Consider the following 21,557-nt stretch of genomic DNA (forward strand, 5'->3'; position numbering starts at 1 on the left):
GGAGCATCAGGCCGGGAGTGGGCAAGACTCTGTCCCACTGGGCCTCTTAAATCTTCTCCCTGTCCAAGTGTATAAAGAGGGCACACTTCCCTGGTCACCATGCTGAGAGTCCATCGTCTGTTCATTCAACAAACACGTACTCTGGGGCCACAGTGGGCTAGGCACGGGCGTGGCTCTGGAGACTCAGCCATGAACAAGACAGACGTGGGGTGTGCAGGCCGACAGGGAAGGATGACAAACAAGTAATGGCAGGGCACTGAGGGTTAGGAAAGGGGACAGCCCTGCAGGGGTGTGGATGGAGGGAAGGATGGTTGTGAGAGAGAAGCTCGACAGGGGCTGTGGGTCCTAGATCCTCTCCCCCAACCCTCCTGCAGCCCTACCACCCCCTGCCATCCTCCAGGACTGCCACCGACACGTCTCTGTGGTCCTACACCAGCCCCACCCCCAACTTCCTCTCCATGCTTCTCCCAGTCCCACAATCCCCCTCTCTCCTCCGTGACTCCTCCCGTTTCTCTCCTGATCCAACAGTCCTCCTCTACTCCCCATAAATCCCCCTTTGTGTTTCTCCCAATCCCACAATCCCCGTCTCTCCTCCATGAACCCTCTGTGTCTCCTGGTCCCACGAGCCGCCTCTCCCCTAACTTCCTCTCCATGCCTCCCTCTATCCCACAATGCCCGTCTCCTCCATGACTCCTCTGTGTCTCCAGGTCCCACAATTCTCCGCTCCCCTCCTCAGTTCCCTGCCCGCCCCCCAGCTCAGGGCTCTCCACGGTTTCCCGCAGAGTTCTTCCTTCTCCCCCAGCTTCAGTCTCGGCACTCACAGCCCTCCCGGCCCTCCCCTCCCATGGCCTTCTCCTCAAGCCACAGCAGAGGGGCAGCACTGACACAAGGCCAAGACCAGTGAGGGAGCGCTCTGCACCCCCCCGGGTGTGGGCTGCTAATGGGAAGCACATGGCTGGGGTAACCACAGGAGCCAGTGCATCCTCCAGGCCCGCATGCCCGCGCCCCTCCCCAGGCCCCACAGCATGGCGGCAGCAGCCGACTCGTCGGGTGGGAGCCCTGCTGCTGTCCTGAAGCCCTGCCAGGACGGCATTAACACCTGTGCCCGGAGCGTGGCCACCCCTGGAGGGGCAGGAGAGGGCGCCCAGGGCGCACACGGTCCCTCCCCCTCCCGGCAAAGGCGGGGAGCTCCCACGAGGAGTACATCTGTATTTGCGGCTTCAGTCCTGCGCTGGAAACAGCTCCCCCCGAATCCAGGCACCGCTGTCCCTCTGGCCTCCACTGTACCCGAAATTCCTACAGGGGCCTCATCTCAGAGGAGACATCGAAGGGGCCGGCATCTGGCCTGCACACTTGCCTCCGAGCCAGAGCCAGGCTGCCCCTTGGGGGACCAGTCTGCACCTTCTTGAGGAGGCCCTGGGAGCTTCAGATGGAGGGTGGGCCCCGGCCTCCTGCCCGGGGCACTGCCTCTCTCCAGACCCTCCTGCCTCCTGCCTCTGGACCCCCTCACGGGACCACCAACATGAACTCAGCTTTGGCACACACACAAGCGTTCATTTGTTCCTTCACTATCGAATCCCCACCCCGGGCACAGGCCCCAAGCCAGGGAGCAGGGACACAGCAGTGAGCACGGTGGCAGGGACCCTGCCTCCCGGAGCTTCCATCCAGAGAGGTGACCCTGGAGCAGCAGATGCAGGACCCTGGCCTCCTCAGCCCTGGCCCATGGCTCCGCCCCTTCTCCTGGCATTGGCGTTATCTCCTCCCCCAAGGGCTCCGCCTCTTAGGAAGCAAAACTCTGAACCCGTGGGCCCAGACTGCCTGCCTCCAGACGCTCGGAGGGCCAGGGATGAAAGCCCTTTCACATAAAAACAAAAGGCAAAATTAGTGGGTTTGGACTTCAAAAAACGAGAAAACGACTTCTCATAAATGTTCCAGGAAAAAAAAAAAAAGATGGCTTTTCAGATTTTTTTTTTTTCTCAAAAACATGACAGCATTGATTCCCTTGTTTTGGGGTTTGGAGTGGGATGGAGGGAGATGGGGAGCTTGCTACCGGGAAGAGAAAAGGTATTTTCCCCAGCTGGGAAAAAAAGGCAGAAGAGATGCAAAAATACTGGTTTCTTCAGCCGGCTCTGTGGTGAGAACACAAAATTTGTGTGACATGTTTTGTGAAGATCCTCACAGCGAAATACTCAGGGGAAAGACCCTTGAACTTGACCTCCATGACCTGTCCAGAGAGTGACATTGCTCACTGGAAAAATGTTTCCCTGGGGAGACCAGAGTGTCCTCTTCCTTAGGCTGTGTCCACCATGGGGATTCCAAAATGCTCTGACCTCAGGTTCCTCGTGGCGGCTGTTTTCCACTGCAGGGAACGTCGGAAACAGAAACCAGAACAGAGAGGGGTGGGCAGGGTCAGGGGGAAGGACAGACCTGTGCACATTTAGACACACCCCACAGCTATAACTCAGCTCGGCCCACGTTCACCGAGAGACTGTCCGTGTGCCGGGCACTAGGATCCAGGATGCCAAGGACCCAGGCCCAGCCCATGAGGAGCTCAATTCGAGGACAGTTTTCAGGACCGTGCAAGAATCAGCATTCACATCCTTGAGTTTCCTTTCCAGCTTCCCAACCACAGTGGCTCCCTAAAAGTCCCAGCCGGAAGGGCTTCCCGGCTGCCCAAACCCCTCAGCTTATGTTGAGGAAAACAGTGGGCCCACGGAGGAAAAGTACGTGCCCAAGATCACACAGCAAGCCCGTAGAAGAACCCAGGCCTGGAACCCGGCTTTCCTGTTTCCGGTTCTTACCGCAGGGAGCTGTTTCAGCGCTTCCTAGCGATGTGTCCCTGACCTTGCTGCTGCTTTGACCCTCAGTTTCCTCATCCTTATGATGAAAATAATGATAGTCGCCTCCACCAAGAGTTATTCCGAGATGTGTGTGGATCATCCACACCCAGTGCTTAGAACAGGGTCTGGCTCATAGTAAGTGCTCAATAAAATACAGTACTTATTAGGATCCTGATCGTTATGAGCAGGACTTGTGACAGGACTTTCTAGTCCTCCATTCAACAGGGAGTCATTGAGGGCTTACCTGTTTAACAGGCCTCAGGGCCCATCCCTGACCTCAGGGGCCCACAGTGTGGTTGGGGAGACACGAGTAAACAGGAGATGACAGCACTGTGGGGTAAGCTCTCCAGTGGGATGACCAAAGTGAGGACAGCAGGAGTACAGACGAGAGGCGGCTCCTCAGAGCTTGCTCAGTCAGAGAGGGCTTCCCAGAGGAAGGCTCGCTGGGTGTCTCCTGATGGATGAGAGTTAGCCAGGTAAAGAGGGAGCGGAGGGAAGAGCGTGCATAAGGACCTGGACGGGAGAGAGGACGTGGTGAGTCCCCAGCTTGGGTAAAGGGGAAACAGACTGCGTTTGGTGGGCTGGGGGGTGAACAGGACTGGAGTCCCACAGCGGAGGAGGAGAGAGGGGCTGCCAAGACCTTCTGCAGCCGCCAGTGACTGGAGAACCACCCAGATCATTGGCCCATGTGACTTTAGACAAGTCCTCTCCCATCTCTGGGCCTCAGTTTCCCAGCTGCAAAAAGAGCAGGATGGGTAAATGAACCCCTCAGGCTTTGCCTGCGTTGAGAAGCAGCCTGCTTGCTGGGGAAGGAGTTCTCCAGGCGAGCCCGGGAGAACAGGCCTCTCCTCTTCCATCTTCTCTGAACCCGGGGTCAACTCCAGCCCCTGTCATTTTTGTTGTTGTCATAATCGAACCCCCACCTTCACTGCTTCCGGCTTTGCGGAAAGCCTTGACCTTGGGCCAAAGTTCAGGAGGCTGGCCCTGACCCTGGGCGAGGGGCCAAAGCGGGAAAGGAGGGGCCGGAGACTGGCTCCCCAAAGAAAAGAGCAGAAAAGGTCAGCAAAAGCTCCCTGGCCCTCGGTGGCGTTTCTGTAGTGCCGCGAATGTGGGTTGAAGTGAACCGAATCCAGGGAGTGGATTAGACTGAGCTGACGGGAACTGGAGGCCGCCGCCGGGCTCACCCAGCTGCAGGCGCCGGGCTGGTGTTTGCGTGGAGAACATCGCCATCTAGTGGTCACTTCTGTCCAGAGCTCTGAGCCCGTGCTCCTGGGACGCCCTGCCCAGCTGCCCGGCTACACCGAGCTAGGGGTCCCTCAGGCCTCCTTTCTCTTCCGCAGGTGATGGACAGCTCGATGCCCCTGATTGGCGAGCACGTGGAAGAGGACAAACAGCTGATGGCCGACCTCGTTGTCTCCAAAATGAGCCAATTCCTGATGCCAGGCGGCACAGTGCCCTCGCCACTGAGGCCTTGGGTGAGGTCCTGGGGAGCAAGGAGACTTTGTAGCCATGAGACATGCTGGGCTGTCTGGGAATGGGGAGCCCCAGACCCAAAGGAGATACCCCAGGAGGGGACCACTGTGGGGAGAAGGGAATGGGCTGTGGACGGAGGCTGGGCACCAGGGAGAGCCTCCACCTTCTCCTGACGGGGGAGCTGGGGGGCTGAGGGGCCCTTCCTCCCTCCACCACCCTGGGGAGAAAAACCTGTTCTCAACTGGGCTTTGGGCATCTGTGGGCAGAGACTATGAACTTGAGAAGCCATTTGTCCCTTCTGTGCCCTCCATCCTGGGCCTGAGCAGGGAGCAGTGTGTGTGTGTGATTGTGTGCATGCATGCATGCCCCCGTGTACACACATGCCCCTCGTGAGCTCCCAGGGCACCAGTTAATAGAGACTATTGTGTCTTCCGTTTCCCCATCCCCCAACCTCAACAAGCTCCCGCAAAGCTCCCCCCACCCCACCATCCTCTTCATGGATTACCAGACCATTCTCCAAAGAATTTGCCAGCTCTCCAGCTTTCTGGAAAAGCAACTGTCAAAACCTGCTCCCCTTTTTCTCCACAAAAACAAATCCAAGATAATAGACGTCAGAATAATGGTTATACTTGAGGGGGTTGCTGTCTGGGAGGGGACACAGGGCTGCCTTCTCCACTGGAAATGTTCTGTCCTGATCCGAGTGGTGGTCGCATGGAAGTTTACACATGTAAGAATTCATTGTGCTGTACACTTAAGAATTGTGCACTTTATGTAAGTTTCACCTCAATAATGAAAAGATGTTTATTAATCCTGCCCTGCCGCCCAGGAAGTAAATGGCTGTGGTGATGACAACAGGCTTCTTTTCTCCTCGCCTGCTCTAGGGTCCACAGACTAAACCAGCAAAATCCCCCGGGCCAGCCCAGCTGGGGCCTCCGCTTGGACAGCCCCAGGCACGCCCACCCACCCAAGGTAGGACCCATGACAAGCCACCGAGAGAAACCATCCAGGGAAGATGTTGCAATGCACTGAGGGATCCATGTGGGATTTCCAGAAGGCACTCTGGAAAAAGCCATCTTAATACTTTATCCGCATAATATGTGCACTCGCTCCATATGCAGAGTGAATGAGACTGTGAGGTCTCTAAAAGTCAGGAGAGGAGGAAGGGAAGACAGAAAGTACCTAATATGTGGCAGGCACTGTGCTAGGGACTTCCCCCATCGATTTTCCCGTTTTCAGCCTCCCAACCCCTCTACCGTGAAAACTCAGTGTTTCCTTTTTGCAGTGGCGGATGTCCAAGGAAGCACAAGAAAGTGGTAGGTGGACAAGTCTGGCCTCTCAGATCTTCTAGAAAGTGTCTGTTTCTTAGCCAGTAGTGGTGCCTGATGATAGACTTATGAGCCAAGCAGCTAGAGTGAGAAGGAAAGACAGAGGGAGGGCGGGAGGAAGGAAGCAAGGACCTTTCTATCTAACCTCTTAGACTGAAATTGTTCCTCAAAGGGTACTCCAGCATTGCTATGTAAATGCCACCGTTTGTTAGAAAATGGATAAACTATTGATGACAAGAGGAAAAGAACGCGCAGCAATAACGAACTTTCTTGCGGAATGTCAGCTGCTTGGTGCTCTTGCCTGCCAGCCTGGGAAGAAAGTCTGCCTGCACCTTTTTTGCGCGGAGCTACAGAGCAGCTTTGCATCAAGAAGCCAGGCCAGGCAGTTTCCCGGAAATCTTTTAAGGATCTGCTCTAAAACCCATCAGAAAGAAAGCATCACTATCATGTGGTGGTCCTCCCAGCTTTTATTAAAGTAACGGATTCGTTGCTTCATGGGAAAATCGGCCTTGGGCACTAAATGGCTTCTCTTCCACAGGTCTTAGATAAAATGCCCCATTCATCTTTTTTTTTTTTTTTTTTTTTTTTTGTCTCAGCTTCTCTTCTTGGGAAAGCAGAAAGCATTCAAGGAAAGGGAAATCGCATAACTTATTCCATTGTGGACAAATGAACATTGGGATTCTTCAGGCAGATAAACGTGTGTTTGAATTCTCTTCCATGTCTCAGTACCTTCACAGTCTTATGCAACTGACAACACTTCTCTGAGCCTCAGTTTCCCCAATGATAAAAGAGGAAATAACAGCTGCCCTCTTTAGTTCTGGGGAGCTGTCTATGAGATATTGCACGTGAAGCAGTTAGTAAGGGGTCCAGCACAGAGCTAAAGCTTACTATGTGTTAGCTCTTACTACTGATATTTACTATTAATAACTATTTGTACAAGGCCAGCCCAGTGGCGTAGTGGTTAAGTCCAGCACACTCAGTTTGGTGGCCTGGGTTCACAGGTTCAGATCCCAGGCTCGGACCTACATACCGCTCGTCAAGCCAAGCTGTGGTGGCAACCCACATACAAAACAGAGGAAGATTGGCACAGATGTTGGCTCAGGGACAATCTTCCACACAAAAAAAGAAGAAAAAACTATATAACTTTTACAATTAAAAACTTACTATTAACTTGTGTCTTCCTAGCTATTCTTAATGATTATTATCATTAACAAACCTTATAATTAATTCAGCCCCACTGCCCTCGTGCCTAACTCTAGATAATTCTAGAGTTATAAATGTGCAAAAATGGCTTATTCCTCCCCCTGCCAGACTCTTGGCTGTGCCTCTGCCTCAGGACTGACTTTTTAAAACACATTTGAACAGAGCCCTTTTAAAACAGAGAGCTACTGTGTTCTGGTTTCCTCTCCAGCCCAGAGTAGGGACATACTTGATAAAGAGATATTATTTTAAGAGACATGAGGCCAAACACACTTTTAGTGAGTTGAAAAACAATCCATTTAAAACTAATTAAGATAATTAAAGAAAATGCTCATTGAATTAACATGCAGATTTAAAATAACAAGGCTAATTAAAAAACAATGCTTTCATTGAGTTCTCAAAATAACAAGATCACATTATTAACTGGTTTCTGAACTCACTGTTCATTTTCAACTCAGTAAAGTGAAGTTTTCTTTTAATGAGCCTCATCGTTTTTGAGCACCCATCCTACGCTTAGGCAAGTACGTTCTATATATGTTAATGTTTTTTGTATGTGTCCAAATAAAAAATACTAAATTGTTTGCTTTGACAGGAAGCTGAAAGAAATAACTAGAGTGTCTCTTGATGGATCCGAGGTGTATAATAGGGACCCAACGAATAGTTAATGAGTGAACGAGTATCCAGATTTTTCAAGATTGTCGGCTCTGGGGGTAGGGGGTACTTAAGATAAAAGTAGAAAATAGATATTTTCTTTGACCTGCAGTGGGTTTAAAAAACAAAAAAGTAAGCAAACATTTAAAAATCAAGAGATTTTACATAAACATCTAGATTTCCAGCTTCTCTTGATAGAGCAGAAGCTCTAGAAACAATGGGCCTGTGTTCCTACATAGCAACTGTCCGCTGACATTTACTAGCAGCTGCTCCTCTGCGCTGGGCAAGGCCTCCACCATTTGCCTCAGGCCCTACCCCTCCCTAGTGTCACTAAGAAAATTGCTATTTTCTTTACGCTTACACTTCTTTCGAGAAAGAGTTCTCTGAACTATGTTTTTATCTCAGGTTGGGAAAAAATTTTAACGCCCCATAGTTTTTCTGACACTCAGTTGTTTTATTTATTTATGTACCTGCCTGGCCCTCTCGGTGTTTGAGTTTGAGATCAGTGGTCCTCCAGTCTCCTGGGACAGATAGTCATGAAAAGGTAAAGAATCAAAGCCACACGCCAAACTGGTGGCGCAATTCATTCCATCGTAGGAAGTGTTGCCAGGCTCACAAAATTGTCCAGATTGGGAGGGATGTTGATGGCTATTCCAACGACCTCACTTTACAAACAAGGGCCCAGAAGCTCAGAAAGGAGAAGTGACTTACCCACGTCACAGAGCAAGTGAATGGCAAGGCTTGAGTCAGGACCTGGGGCTCCTGCTGGAGGATGGTGGGGGGCCACCAGACATGCAGGTCGTGCCCTCCGCAAATGTGCCCGGCGAGGTGACATCTGAAGGGGAAGATCGGCTGAAATCTAGTCCTTCTCCCCTTGCGCCTGGCTCAGAGCTGCCTCCACCTGGAGATTTTTAATTTTCTTAATTTCTTAATTTGCACAAAGATTTTGTCCTGTGTGGTAGAGTAAAAGAAAGGAAAAAAGAGAAAACAAAACAGGGCTTTCGAGTCAAAGAGAGCTAGGTTTGAATTCTGACTCTTCTCCTAGTTAGAAGTGACACTTTGAGCAAGTCGCAGTATATCTGGGACTCAGTTTCTTTGTAAAAATGGGGGTGATGATAATGCCTAACTCACAGAGCTGTTCCGAGGATGCACAGCCACAGGCCGGGGACAAAACCGGTGCTCAGTAGAGACTTGTGGAGCTCAGATGTAGAGGCCACATTATGAAAGGCCTACAGAGATGGGCTCTGGCCCCTTGTAACTCTCAGTCTCCTAACCATCTAAAGTGATGTCTACAAAGCATGGCGAGAATAACCACGGTGCATCTCCCTCTCCCTGGAGCAGGCGTGTCCTGGGGAGAAGAGACCAGCAGGCAGCCAGTCTGCTCTGGCAAGATGCAGTTCACCCTCGCAATCCTGACACCCCAGATTAGACGGTGCGGAGAGTGCTGCTAATTTGCTCAGGGCTTTGGAATTCCACTCAAAGTCACTTCTGGGTGGCTAGCCGTCCCCAAGCTTACGCTGCCCCTGTTCTTGTCGGTAAAAGGTGATACGCTCTGTGCAATGACGGGGAGAAGCCAAGATCCTCTGCCAGCTGTAAGTGGCTGCTCCTTCTGGTATGAAACCTTAATGAGGCTCAGTTCTCACTTCTATGTGATGAGAAGAATGGTATCTTTCTGACCAGCCTCTCTCTAAATCAAATGATATATTGCTTTTGAAAGTTCTTAGAAAAGTTTGGAGAGCTATCCAAAAGTAAGGGATAATTCTTCTCATTGTTTCCAAAGTAATGTATCTTCAGTGTGAAAAGCATCAGTGAGCAAAAGAAAGAGAATAAAAATCCTTCAGAATCCCACCACTTTTGTTTTTTGTGTGTGTGTGAGGAAGATTGGCCCTGAGCTAGCATCTGTTGCCAGTCTTCCTCTTTTTGCTTGAAGGATATTGTCGCTGAGCTAACACCTGTTCTAATCTTCCTCTATTTTGTATGTGGGACACTGCCACAGCATGGCTTGATGAACAGTGTATAGGTCCAACCTGGGCTCCAAACCTGCACACCCCAGGCTGCCAAAGTGCTATGCCACTGCCCCGGCCCCCAACTTTTGTAATCACTGCTCAGTGCCTCATTACTTGAAGCATGGTCAGCAGAAGCATCACCTCGGAGATTTTTAGACGTACAGGATCACAGACCCTGCCGGTATCAGTCGGCTTGGGCTGCTGTAACAGAATACTGCAGAATGAGTGGTTTCAAGAACAGACATCTATTTTCTCACAGTTTAGCAGCTGGAAATCCAAGATCAAGGTGCTGGCAGGGTTGAAACTTCTCCTCATGCTTGCAGACAGCGCCTGCTCAGTACGTCTTCATGTGAACATTTCTCTGTTTGTATGCACACCCCGGTGTCTCTCTGTTCTTACAAGGATACCAGTCCTATGGGATCAGGGCCCCATCCTCATGACCTCATTTAATGGTAATTACCTCCCTTAAAGGCCTGTCTCCAAATACAGTCACACTTAGGGTTACGACTTGAAGTTATGAATTCAGGAGGGGCCGGGGGTTGGACACAATCCAGTCCATAACACCACCCGGACCTATTGTATCAGAATCTTTATTTTGACAAGATCCCGGTGATTCCCATGCACATTAAAGTTGGAGACCCACTGATTTTACTGTGTAACCTTCCACCCTTGCTTTTTTACATAGCTTTTTTTTTTTTTTAAAGATTGGCACCTGAGCTAGCAACTGTTGCCAATCTTTTTTTTTGTTTTTTTTTCTGCTTTATCTCCCCAACGCCCCCCATACATAGTTGTATATCTTAGTTGCAGGTCCTTCCAGTTGTGGGATGTGGGGTGCCTGCCTCAACGTGGCCCGACGAGCGGTGCCATGTCGGTGCCCAGGATCCAAACCCTGGGTTGCCGCAGCGGAGCGTGCGAACTTAACCACTCGGCCACGGGGCCAGCCCCCACATAGCTTTATACATATATGCCAATGTAGGGGAGGAAGACATTTCCTCTTCCCAAATGTGGGTTCGTCTGGCCGGAGAATGAATTAAATTCACATGAGACAGAATAGCAAGAGAAAATTAAACAAAGCTTTATGAGGAACCATGGCCCGGGGCCTCTCTTCCCGAAGGAAGAAAGGGCACCGAAGAAGTGGGGTGCACGTGGTGGTTATATACCCCTAAACAGGGTGTTTCACATGTGATTGAAATGTCCCTCCCACAATAGTCACAAGGCCACTCTGTCAGCACAGAACTGGATGGAAACGACAGATAGGTCTGCTGTCCCAGTGGCGGGGTGGCAGGTGTGTTGCCTCGGGCTGGGGCGGGGGGGTGGTCACAGATGAGCACCCCACCGCAATCAGTTCCCAGCCTAAAGAAAGATGCTTAATCTTTAAGGAGATGCCAACGTTGGGAGGGGGAGGGAAGTCAGTTACAGGAGGTTACCAGACAAGCACAATAAAATGCAGATTTAAGTCCTTGCCTTTGGTATTGATTAAGAGTTTCTAGAGAGAAGGTCATCGCCTTTCTTCTTCCTGGTACAGAGAGGGAGGCACCTTTACAGATAGAGATTTACCTTACAAATGTAAATGTGTCCTAACAAAGGGCAAGTTCCATTCCTCAGAGCCTCCTTCCCTGTCCCAGCTTATCAAAAGAAATCAGCCTCAAATAATCCTGATGCCAAAGAGACATATCCTGGGGTGGCCAATTCCAGGTCCCCACACCAAGATGGAATAAAACCATAGGTGCTGTTTTATAAGCTGCTTTTTTTTTGTTGTTTAGCAGTATATATTTATCATATATTGTCAACAATATCCCATGTCATTTAGCACTATTCAGCCACATCATACATGATGACCACAGGGTCTTTTGTTACATGGATGTATCTTAATGTCCCTAATCAGTTCCCATATGGTCAGGCATTTATACTGTTCTCAGTTTTGCACCGTTATAAAAAACACTGTGATGAACATCCTCGAAGCAATGTTGGCACACAGCCATCTTTATCCTAGAAAAATGTGGGTGTAATAATTTTTTTGCCCTGTAGGGGGCCCTCGCCAAGCTCCGTCTCCTCAGCCCGCAAGGTCTGGAAGCCCCTCCCAGCAGAGGCTCTCCCCACAAGGCCAGCAGCCCCTGAGCCCCCCGTCCGGATCTCCACAGCAGCAGAGATCGCCAGGCTCTCCACAGCTGTCCCGGGCATCCAGTGGCAGCTCTCCAAACCAGGCCTCCAAGCCGGGCGCCACCCTCGCCTCACAGCCCCGGCCCCCCATTCAAGGCCGCAGCACCTCCCAACAAGGTGAAGAATCCAAGAAGCCAGTACCACCCCACCCCCATCTCAAGTAAGTGCTTTGGGAATTGGGAAAGGTCTAGGGTGGAGCTGGGGTGTGGGCAGAGCTGGGCTGACTCAGGGTCAGGGACCCAGAGACAAAGACCCACTGAGGCTTCACCCAGACTTTAATAGGGAGCAGCGGGCCTAATGGATGGAAACTGGGGGGCAGGCAGGGCTCAGCAGGGTGAGAGTATAGACTAGGCCCCACCATGATCCTCCATATGCACCTGCCTCTGTAATTTCTTGCTGCATAACAAACTACCCTGAAATTTAGTGGCTTAAGAAAACCACCATTTCCTTTGTTCACAATTTTTTGGCCCAGCAATCTGTTCTGAGTTTGGCTCAGCTGGGAGGTTCTTCTGCTGGTCTCTTTCTGCAGAGTTGCTAGATAAAATACAGGATGCCCAGTTAGATTTGAATTTCAGATAAGCAATGAATAATTTTGAGTCTGAGCACATCCTCCAATACTGCATGGGATATACTTATACTAAACACGTATTTGTTTTTCATCTGAAATTCAGGTTTAACTGAATGTCCTGTATTTTCATTTACTAAGTCTAGCAAGCCTCCTCTCCTGGGATCATTCGTACGACTGCGGTCTTCTGACAGCTTAGCTGGGGCTGGATGGTCCGAGAGGGCCTCACACACACATCTGGTTGTTGGTGTTGGCTGGCTCTGTGGGCCTCGTCCTCCAGCAGGCTGGGCCCAGCTTCCTCACATGGTAGAATTCCATCCCAAAAGGGTAAAGGAGAAGCTTCAAGGCCTCTCGAGGCCTTAGAAGCCTCACAATGTCATTTCATTCCGTCACATGCTTTTGGTCAAAGCAAGTTACATGGCCAAGCCCGGATCCCAGAGGTGGGGAAGTGGACTTCTGATGGGAGGACCTGCAACGTCACCTTGCAAACGGCCAGACCACAGCGCCGGGAGGAACGGTCGTCATCATTTCTGTAAACAAACCAAGACGATACACATGCACATCTGCTTTCCTCCCGACCCCGTCACTTGGTTTGAGGTCAGAAAGATCCCAAATGTGTTTTCTTTGGAAAGTTTCTCCCTTCCTTCAACTCCAAACATGAATATTGATAATCATAGTTTCACCACTGGCTTCTGTTGTCTTCCTACTATGTGCCAAGCACTTTACCTAGTCGGTTTTCTTTTTTTTAATTCTCACAAGCTTAGGAGTTAATAACTATTATTATCCCCATTTTACAGATGAGTAATCAGAGAAAGAGATTAATAACTTGCCAAGTTTCCACGGTTAGTAAGTAGAAGAGCTAGAATTGAACACACGACGTCCAGTCCACAGGTCATGCTAAGCATATTGTTTCAAATAGGTAATACATTCACATGGTTCAAAGTGCTAAAAGATATCAATGATATCAGAAGTATGCACTGAAAAGCCTTACTCCCACCTCATTCCCATCCAATGCTTTCCTGCGTCCTGCTCCCCAGAGGGGGCCGCTTTTGTTACTTCCTTGTGTATTTGTTCCTCCAGTGTTTGCTTATGCAAATACAAAAATATATGTTCTGATTCTTTCCCCCCACTTTTTAACACAAATGGTGGTATTCGCTATCCACACCATTCTGCTCCTTGATTTTTACATTTAACAATAAATCCTGGAGCTCTTCCACTGAGTTCATTATTCTCCTTTTCACAGCTGTATAGTATTCCACTGTATAGTTGTACTATAATTTATCTAATTAATCTACCATAAATAGAAATTTAGTTTGCTCTTACAAAGAAGTTGAAATGAATAACCTTGAGCACACGCTATTTCTTATGTGTGCAGGATCAGCTGTAGAGAAAATACCTGCAAAATGTTATTGTTGGATCAAAGGATAAATGCATTTTTATTGATAGATATTCACCAGTAGCCCTCCAGGAAAAATGGCATAGTGATTGACAGCACAGACTCTGGAGTCAGACTACCTGGGTTCAAATTCCAGTTCTGCCACTTAAAAGCTGCGTGACCTCAGAAAAATTACTCACCCTCTCTGTGCTTATACTTCCTCACTTGCAAAATGGGTACAATAGTACTTACCCTACAAGGTTATTATAAGGATTAAAATTAGTTTATGCACAGTCAGTGCTTAGAACACTGCTGGCATTATACAGGCATATCTGTGACAGCCTCTCACCATGTGAGAAGATGCAGCCCAGGTAATGCCAGGACAGGCAAGGGCTGTGGGACTTAAGCCAGGTTTGGACACTGACATTATGGTAATCTGGCTAGAAACACTTAAACCTCCTGGTTTACTGCTCTCACGTATTATTTGGTTCAAGTCAAGTCAGCAGGTGTTTATCAAACACTCGCTCCTCGCCTAGTGCTGGATAAGGACCCGCGCAGAACAAGCGAGGAGTAGAAAAAGATAGTCCCTGTTTTGAAGAGGATTTCGATTTGTTAATGGGATGACAAGACTGTGCACGGATCTCTTAAACTCGTGACACAGCTGTATCACCACCACCCCTGACGGTGAGCCTCTTGAGGGCAGGGCCTGAGTCACGTTCAACTCTGCAGCCTGGCCCCTGGCCCTAGACTGGCGCAAAGGGCGTGCTCAGCGAGTAGCTGCTGCAGGCTGGCACGCTGCACCCCTAACAGCAGGCGCCGTGGGAATCCCAGGGCAGGCTGGAATCCGCGGCAAAGGCTTTGGGGAAGAGGGGGGACTTGAAGCCCCGAGTGACAGCTGGAAGGGCCTGTGGTGGGCTACACCCACCCTCCCTTTTACCCACGAGGTAGAGGATGCCTGAGCAGTACGCTGCTTGCCCACGGCCAGAGGGGTCAGATGGCAGAGCGGGCTCTGCAACACAGGCCTCTTGGTTCCCGGACTCGTGCTGGAAGCCCCGGGAGGAGCAGCCAGGACCCCACGCTGAGCCAGCACGTTACCCTCCACGAAGCGGGTTTGTGCACACAGGCAGGAGAGTGGTCAAGTTACTCTCTAGTAACCCTGCCTTCTGAGCAGCCTGGTGTAGTGGAAAATGTGAGCCTTGGCTGCTCCCCTATCACTTGCATGAGCCCCAATTTCTGTACCTAAAAAAGGAGGGTACCCATGACCACATGGCAGGCTCAGTGATGTGTGTGATGTCAGTCACGGAAGCGTTGGGGTGTCTGGTTTCTGGTCTTAATATCCTCCTGATGACCAGGCTCACCCAGCTGGCTTCCAGGCAAGACCCCCACAATTCATTTCCTTGGGGGTCCAGGCCCTGTCGCTCCCAACCCCTCTCGCCTTTCTGTTTCAGCAAATCGCAGTCCCTGACTAACAGCCTCAGCACGTCTGATGCGTCCCAGCGCGGGCCCCCCAGTGAGGACGAGGCCAAGGCCGAGACCATCCGCAACCTGAGGAAGTCATTCGCCAGCCTCTTCTCAGACTAGCCCCATGCAGGCTGCTCGTCACACCCTCCCGCCTCCTGCCTCGTCTTCCTTCTCAGCCTTGGTTCCCGATGGGAACAGAATGGAGGGCCTGAGAATGTACTGTCTAAATGCCTCTGACCCAGCAGCTGAGTATCTTTACGTGTCCCCACTTTCCTTTGCCATGACGTTCCAGTGTTGTCCCGCTGAGTGGTGGGCCTTTGAGAGCTTCCAGGTTCCTCAAAATGGGCCCTAAAGACAGGTGTCATATCACCCCACTCCCCGGATGCTTGCTTCCCTGCCTCAGACCACCAAGTGCGATGTCTGCGTGTGGCTACTTTTCACACTTCTTGTTCGAGTTTTGCTTGCCTTTGGGCCAAGGTCCCCTCTAGGGCTTGTCCCCCTCTACATCAAATGCAGACTCTGTAGTCGGACCTCAGCAATTTAGGAGGCAATAATCTTTTGACAGTGTTTTGCAAACAAAAGGAGAAAAGCCCAGCCAGGGGCACCTACCACCGACCCACACTAGTTCCAGCCAGGCTCAAGAGACCGACCGCCCCTCAGACCCGCAGGCAAGGCCCCACCAGGCCTGACCATCAGGGGGATCTTGAGGACAATGGAAAGAAACCAGATCCTGTGTGACAAGTGGGGCCTTTCAGAACACAACAGAAGCAGAGGGAAACTCTTGGAATGCTGCTCACGCCCAGACTGGACAGCCACGAGCAGACCACAGCTTCTTTAGGAGTCATTCCTGGTCCCCGCAGAGGAAAGGCCCTCCACTTGCGAGGAGGGCGTTAGGTAGGGTAGGGCTCCTCCCCCCTTCTGTGTTACACCACCAGGAATTCTCTCTGAATTCCCCCAGGATGTGGTTTCCTCCTCAAGAGCATAGGAGGAACCAGAGAGAATCAGCAGATGGATGACACAGGATCAGAGAGTGTGATGATGGTAGCTTCTAGGCCGGCATTTCACAAACAAATTACAAAATTACAAATTACAAGATTACAAAAGGGGTTCATGGTCACGCGTGTTTAGGAAACACTGTTTTTATTTCTATTTTTGAGGTTGATGTTACACATTACACGTCAAAGTCTGTTGGGATTCCTGCAGTAAAGAAATTAGCTTTAACTTTGCTTAACCCGAACTTGACTAACAAGTTAACTGCGGAGCTGGAGAACGTAGTCCTGACTCCCTTTCCAAAGCTCTCTGCCTATAACAGACTACCCCCCATGACCAGATGGGGTGCAGGGCTGTCCCAAACCGCCAAGCACCTGGTGCTAGAGCCATTGTAGGTGCCAGACCAGCCTCCTGGTCCCACACGGAGCCCGGAATACTGGGACAGAGCCAGGCTATCCCCTCTAGGCCCGCTTTGCCACTCAAGATGTGTCTTCCCCTCACTTCACAGGGAAGGGAGAGAGGGAGGCAGAAATGAAAGTGTCCGTGGCCTGGAGCAGCTTCTGGTCATGCCCAAGAGATATAGACTGCTTGGTAATCAGCTGAGACCTATCCAGGCTCCCAGGGGCATAAAAGCGGTCCTTTGGTCCTTCAGAGCCAGATTGGTGTGGTGAGGACAAGGCCAGAGACCTCCTCCTTCTCTGTGCATTGGGTCACCTAGAACCCTTGACCTCAGAAGGACCTGCCTTCAAGCGGGCTTCCCAACAGACTAGTAGCTGGAGTCCGGCTCAGTATCCAGAGGCTGGCTTTGTACCTGGCTGTCAGAGATCCACTTGGCCTTCAGAGTTGTCCTCTTCTGACTTGTCCTCTTTCCTCCTTCATGATCAGATCAGTACTAAGAGCAAGAAAACCTAGGCTACTTCAGAAGTCCTCTTTCTCTTGTTCAGGACCCCTGGTCTTGGATGCAGTAAAATGTAGCAGCCCCAGGGCCGGCCCAGGGGCACAGCAGTTAAGTTCATGTGTTCTGCTTTGGTGGCCCAGGGTTCGCTGGTTCAGATCCCTGGTGCAGACCTATGCACTGCTCATCAAGCCATGCTGTGGCAGGTGCCCCACATATAAAGTAGAGGAAGATGGGCACAGATGTTAGCTCAGGGCTAATCTTCCTCAAAAACAAAAAATAAAAAGTAGCAGCTCCAGCTTGAGAGAGATCAGTTAGATCCAGTTGCCAGTGACCATTGAGAGCCATAATTTGGCAGCTGGAGACCGTGGTAGCCTTGGGCCTGCCTGGCACTGACTAGGATCAGCAGCAAATATAACGGCCACTGTGCCAGGTGAGTGGTGAACTGGTCCTCTCTTATTCTGTCTCTGTGCTCCGTTGGTTCAGTGTCTGTGGGACACTCCTTGCCGGCATGGCTGGAGCTCCCTCTGCCCGGTGACACACCTCCCTCCTTTTTGCTCAGCCTCTGCAATGCAACAGAAACAGGCCGGCCAGGAGCTGCCAGAAATGCTTCCCAGGGGCAGCTGCGATGGCCCGTGGACAGTCAGACAGATGGAGCTGCTACTTTGCAGGCATTACTCTCAACACATTCTGCTCGACCCCCAACGTGGGTGGGGATAGGCCTTGGGGTCAACACACCCACACCCATGCTTTGGGGAGGGCAGCTGAGGGTAGGGAGATCAGACAGTCTGTAATTCCATAGAACTTTTCTTCTTCGTCCTTCTCCTCCTGCCTGATGTCATTCTTTCACCACTCCCCAGCGACTTCTGGAGAAAGCCAGGGGAGGCAGAAGGAAAGGAGACATGGAGGTGAAATTCGAAATGTCAGACGTGGCTACCTTCTAAAGCTGTTCTGTTAAAAGAAATTTAACAGAAGAGTAGAAATATTGGAGAATGTGAGGTTTGGTGATTAGCCACCCCAGTCAAGGATCCTGGGAGTCCCATTTACACACACACACACACACAAAAACATGCCTAGAGAATCACTGGGAATTGACAAATGTACATCCCATAATCCCATCACCTAATTTTCAGTTCCTAGTTCGCTTCCTAGGGGCCCTCTGAAGACACTCGGAGAAGTCACATGTTGAGGGAGCCACAGTCCCAGCCTCAGGCGTAAAGGTTCCAGGGCTCCTCCCTCCTCTCCTGACAATGCAGTTGAGGTCGCCCTAGTAGAAAGACTTTGGAGCTCTGCCCCTAGGAGCCTATTGTAAGATTCAAGCACAAAGAGTTACATGATTTGAAGTTCGGTTTCTTCTACTTAAAATATATATCTATATATACCCCACATTACTCAGGGGCAGATCTTTCAAAGAAATAATGCTGTTCTACATTCTGAATGAAGGGGTGAGAGAAAACTTGTAGGGCAGGGTGTGACACCACGAAGCCCCGTGCTGTCGGAGGTTAGGAACACAGGGAATCCTTGAGGCAGGTGTCACTCTTCTGCCCTGGAGATTAAGAGCGGAAGAAGTCAATCTCACCTGATTCTCATTTAGTAATGAAACACAGCTCAAAGTACACAACGAAGTGGTGACAGGCTAGACAAATTTTCTCAATGTGCAGAGCTGGCCATGTGCAGAGCTGGCTTCTTTCAGACCAAAGGAGACAGAATTGCTGGTCATATGGCCCAGAACATGTATCTTTGTCAGTCTCCCCAAGTGTTTTGAATGCATATTCAAGACAGACCAGCAGCCCTGAGCCGAGCTGTGTAGGAGAGCCACCGCAGGAGAAAGGGTATTGATACGGATGCTTACAGCCAGGGACCCACTCCTTTGGTGAGCAAAACTAATGGCTCCATAAGCAATGACCACGTGGCTTAAATTTTCCCACTTTCCTAGATTCAGTTCTTTGTCCCTAAAAGCATCTCAGCATTCGAACTCGTCTCCCAGATACTGACTACAGTAGCACAAACTCCTTTATCAGGCCAGGCATACTGATCCTTACAACCATGCCAGATGACCCATGACATAACGCTAGTTTATACCCAACACATTTAAACGATTTCTCCCATTGGTCTCCCATGTGTATGAATATAGAGACCAAGAATGGTCTTGTGGAGAAACAGTCCCCAAAATGGGCTGTTTTCTTACATAGGCTAGCACACGTCCCTTCCAAACATTTAACCTTTAATAATTGTGACAATTTGAAATGGGAAAGGACAAAAAGTGGGGAGAGGAGTCACTCTACAGAGATTCTGAAAGGTTGCATTAGTCATTCTTTGCTTTGTTTCACAATTTTGATGCAAAGAAGGGCTAGCATTTCCCTCCGAGCTGACTTGGTGAGGCTGGAACATGACAAAGATCCATTTGGTTTGTGCCAACGTATAGCACAAAGATGGCGGCTTCGACACTGCATCCTCGTGGACACCTCCCCCAGCCAGAGAAAACGTCTTCTTCCAGATTTTCCCACCAGCAGGATAAAATGGTACTGCAGGCGGATGAAATGCGCAGTCAGCTTTCCAGGGACACGGGGATAGACACCCTTTCTCTTCCATCAATTCTCTGCTCTCTTCATTACTCCGTTCCCTCCTAACATTCGGTCCCTGCTGATGGGGCAGTGAGTTCTACCCTTCTGAAATTTCAGGGGTGATGGGGCTTCACTTAGATGGTGACAAATACAGTAGCAGAGCCCACGAGCTGACTTCATCAACCACCTTCTGGAAGTTCTCATTTGAATTTGCTGTGAAAGGGTCCAAGGGGAAAGCCAGCAGGTGCAGGTATCTCATGAATGAGCTATGAGAATAAGGCACAGAGCACATGGCTTGGCACACAGTAGGTGTTCCAGACATGTTTTCGGTTGGCCTTCCAAGAAAACTATGAAATTAATAAAATGTGAACAAAGTGTTAAAATAAGAAAAAGCCTGCTTTCTAAGAATATCAATGAGAGGAAGTCACTTGCCCAGGAATAGAATTAAACCAATGGGGAGATTAGCAAAATCAGGTAAGAAGCTGAAGAAAATCTACGGCAGTTTTTTTAACCTCAGAAAGAGGTTTCAGACTCTAAACTGAGTCTGAGAAGGAATGGGAGCAAGCAGAACTGGGGGTCATGAACCACCTTCCAAACCCCATGGTGAGCACAGCCCACAAAGAGGTGAGTTGATTGCAGGGCTGCCACGGCGGGGAGCCAAAGGGACGAGGTGGCATTATCAGCATGGTCAGAGGCGGCTGTGGCGAGGCCAGGACAATGCTAAAGCTTGTACAGCAGAGACCCAGGACCCAGGAGTCCCGTCCAGACCATACACCTCACAGCGGCCCACAGCAGAGCTTCCCAACCAGCTCGAGCCATCCCGCAGGCACACGGTGTCCTTTCCGAGCCCTGCGCCTCCGGACGCTGGAGAGTAGACTGAGTTCTTGTGCTTCATCCAACTTCATAAAACAGGCCGGTGACTCATTTTGTGTGTTTAGAACTGGTGAAAGGATGCAGGTTGGAGTCACGGTTCAAGCTAATTAAGTCAGCCTTGCAGAATCAAGTGGTACCTTAAATATACTGGAGAACTAACTCACGGCCCAAGAGTACTTTCACGTGGATTCCAGGTTTTTCTTTCTAGAGAGCATGCTGGCTGGTTACCGACTATACTGACGAGGGTCAAAGCTGTCCTGGACTCCCAAGCGGTCACTGATTAAATTCAGGGCTACAGTCTAATGTTTAGACTCTAATAGAAGGTGGCACTTCTGGTTTGGTTGGAGACAAATTAGAAGGTTGGGCGACAAGCAAGTGAAACCAGTCCATTAACTGAACACAATGCACAGAGGCTCCCTTGTGTTTCCAGACAACATATGCAGCCGAAAGAGATGCAACCTGGACACTCAGCCCATGTACTCCAAGCTCTCTCAACCGGCAGGCCAAGAGGAAAGGATGAAAATGGCTGGGAAAGGTTTTTTTGAAATTAGTGAGACTTTCCTCTAAGGGAAAGCCAATCTAAAAGTAAAGATTCCTTCTACAATGTGTGTTGATCCTTTAAAATCCTGAATATCTTCTGTTATTTTTATTCTGACTGGTCCCTTCATTTTAATTTCAATTTCCAAACTTTCATGTTTTAAGTGTCTGCTCTCTATGGTCTTTCACTGAGCAGAAACTAACATTTCCTTGCCTCTCAATTAACATTTTACCCGTTTTCCTATGGAATAGCAGAAACTTCAGTGCTATCACCTATTGGGGAATCCCAGAGAGGTATCTAAATTAGTTAAGATTAAACCTTTATTTTATGTGACCTACCTAGTACTTCCCAATAATCTCACCCACTCCACATCTTCCACATCAAGCAGAGCCTATCCAGAGGAGTCCTAACCGTGCGTAGGGCACAGCAGAAAACGGGGACCTGCCCAGCTCCTCCCTGAGGCTCTGGGATTCGGCAGCGACCGTCCAGGGTAGAAGAAAGGCAGGCCTTGGCACTGGGCCCCAAGTGTAGGGAGCAAAGTGGGGAGTGTCCAGCTCCATAAGAATAAGGATTCGAGATAGTAAGCTGAGCAGTGATCTCAGGAATTGGAGAGAGCCAAGCAAGGTGACAGAGGGCAGAAT

The 21,557-nt window shown here is 50.0% G+C and overlaps 1 protein-coding gene across 1 annotated transcript in view; it reads left to right on the plus strand.

The window, feature by feature from the left end:
* SYN3 (synapsin III) overlaps nt 1-16,282 on the plus strand; it is a 453,497-nt gene extending 437,215 nt beyond the window's left edge. Inside the window, exons 11-14 of the mRNA XM_044780998.2 lie at nt 4,181-4,315; nt 5,195-5,282; nt 11,524-11,815; nt 15,044-16,282. Of these exons, the coding sequence (XP_044636933.1) occupies nt 4,181-4,315; nt 5,195-5,282; nt 11,524-11,815; nt 15,044-15,176 (648 nt within the window). The 3' untranslated portion in view covers nt 15,177-16,282. The remainder of the gene's footprint in view (nt 1-4,180; nt 4,316-5,194; nt 5,283-11,523; nt 11,816-15,043) is intronic.
* The last annotated feature ends 5,275 nt before the right edge of the window (nt 16,283-21,557 follow it).

The sequence above is a fragment of the Equus asinus genome, chromosome 4 (assembly GCF_041296235.1).
Source record: "Equus asinus isolate D_3611 breed Donkey chromosome 4, EquAss-T2T_v2, whole genome shotgun sequence".
NCBI classification, from domain to species: Eukaryota; Metazoa; Chordata; class Mammalia; order Perissodactyla; family Equidae; genus Equus; species Equus asinus.